The following is a 2,136-nucleotide window of genomic DNA, read 5'->3' as shown; positions in this document are numbered from 1 at the left end:
ATCCATCCTCTCCACAACTTTCTCACTAGTTTTTTCCTCTGCCTCCATAGCTTTCTCACTAGTTTTTTCCTCTGCCTTCACAACTGTCTCACTAGTTTTTTCCTCTGCCTCCACAGCTTTCTCACTAGTTTTTTCCTCTGCCTTCACAGCTTCCTCACTAGTTTTTTTATCTAACTCCACAGCTTTCTCAATAGCTTTTTCCGTGGCTTCCACCACTACTGGCCACGTATTTGGTGGTGAATGAATTACTCTCCTCGAAGACATTGCCTTAGTCCTACCACCAGATGGTGGTGTTGGAGTTTTATCTGCCTCAACCCGAGGCTCATTGATCGGAGACTCAAAACGAGGCTCATTGATCGGAGACTCAAAACGAGGCTCACTGTTTGGAGACTCAGATGCCTCCACTTTCTCATCATCCTTACTATTCTCAATGCTTTCCTCATTGGTTGCAGCCTCTTTCCTTTCGTCATTTGCTTGATCCTCTTTAGCCTCAGCTGCCTCTACTTTCTTCCATAGTTCATCAGCCTGTACTCTACATCTCTCCTTCAGTTCGTTCAACTCTCGCTCACTATCATTTTCCTCATCAGTCTCGCTGTTTTCCTTATCTTTATCAACCTCTCCACTCTTCTCCTTCTCTTTGCCACTCTTCTCCTTCTCTTCTTCCTCAGCATCATCTTTTTCCTTCCCATCCCACTGTCCAAAATCCGTACCATCGCACTGTCCAAAATCCATGTCTTCACCACGATTCGGCTTCTCACTCACCTTATTCTCGATAGATGTTAGCCTTTTTTCTATTTTTTAGCCCTGCATCTCAACAGCCGCTGGTTCTTTTCAATTCCACCCAGCCTCAAATCAACAGCCTCCAGCTTTGTCTCCACCGTAAAGTTAAGTCCAACAAATGCTTCTCCCATGAAATCCAAAAGCCTCTCTTCCAGACCTTGCAAGCTCGAATCAGAGGATGATGCTTCTGCTAACGTCACCTTTTCTTTGTCCTTCTTTTTTGTAAACACTCGTGCAGCTTGATCTAAATCATACAGCTCTTCCCACCAAATACTCTTCTGCTAAATTATATGCTTACCTCTAAGGGGACTATGAAACCAGGAAAGGAGACTGCATCTTTTGTCACTTCTCCCTTTAATTGGTTCATCACACGCTTAATCTCCCTTATTGAATCTTCAAATGTTAGACGACCCCAGGGAAATGTTTTGCAAGCATCCAAATCATCCACCATCCTCAATATGAAGGAGTCTAAATTTCCCTCATACCTTGGCTTTCCTCTGATAACAGTACCAAGGAAAAACAAGACAGCCATCTTCAATTTATCTGGACAATCCGGCATAGACAACAGCTTCTGCTTCACATCAGTGATGGTGATCTTCTCTATGTCATGGAAGTAGTAATTCACGAACTCATGACCCCCGATCTTCTTATATTTTCTCGGATACTCAGTGCAGTCTAAGCCAGAGATGAGGGCATGCTCCCTCATAGAATAGCGGATGGGTACACCATTAACCGCAAACCATGCAACATCATCTTCTGGAGTACAAATGGTGTGCAGGAGTAACATCCACATCCCTTGGAGCTTCAGGTTTGGTTCCTCTGGCATGTGAAAGAAATGTCGAAACTGGGAATGGCTCGTGAACCATTCGGCCTGATCCTTCTTAAGCGTCTCCTTGATGACTTTTACTGTCGCGCTCACATAGCACTTGGTTTGTATCTTGCAAATCTTCGTGAACTCACTGCTTTTGAAGTATAACTCAAGGGGTTGCGGTGGTTGCATTTCCTCCTGCAATGAAAATACATACAAGAAGTCTTAGTAATGCTAGTACTTAGTAATGCTAGTAATACAAGAAGTCTAGTAATGCTAGTAATACAAGAAGTCTAGCAGTACTACTAATTACAAGTCAGCATTTTTCACTAACAGTTACAATGAATACAAAATATATACCTCACTTTCAGACCCCTCCCTTTCGGACTCATCTGTGACTGAGAGCGATATGTGACTCGGTTCTCTCTCTTGCGTACTCTTCTTACTATTCTTACTCTTCTTACTCCCCTCAGGAATTACTGGTGTTTTTGCAATTGGGGTCGTTCTCGGCCTAAGAGATAGACGACGCCTTTCATTGGGGACTCCCT

General features: G+C 43.5%; 1 protein-coding gene across 1 annotated transcript in view; it reads right to left on the bottom strand.

The window, feature by feature from the left end:
• Positions 1-732, bottom strand: part of LOC106324019 (neuromodulin-like) — a 921-nt gene extending 189 nt beyond the window's left edge. The window contains exons 1-2 of the mRNA XM_013762045.1: positions 711-732; positions 19-605 (exon numbers count right to left, since the gene is read on the bottom strand). Coding sequence (XP_013617499.1) covers positions 19-605; positions 711-732 — 609 coding nt within the window. The remainder of the gene's footprint in view (positions 1-18; positions 606-710) is intronic.
• Positions 733-2,136: the final 1,404 nt, after the last annotated feature.

This window comes from Brassica oleracea, chromosome C2, assembly GCF_000695525.1.
Source record: "Brassica oleracea var. oleracea cultivar TO1000 chromosome C2, BOL, whole genome shotgun sequence".
NCBI lineage: Eukaryota > Viridiplantae > Streptophyta > Magnoliopsida > Brassicales > Brassicaceae > Brassica > Brassica oleracea.
Note: the sequence above shows the minus strand (reverse complement) of the source record. Positions and strands in the feature narration are given on the sequence as shown.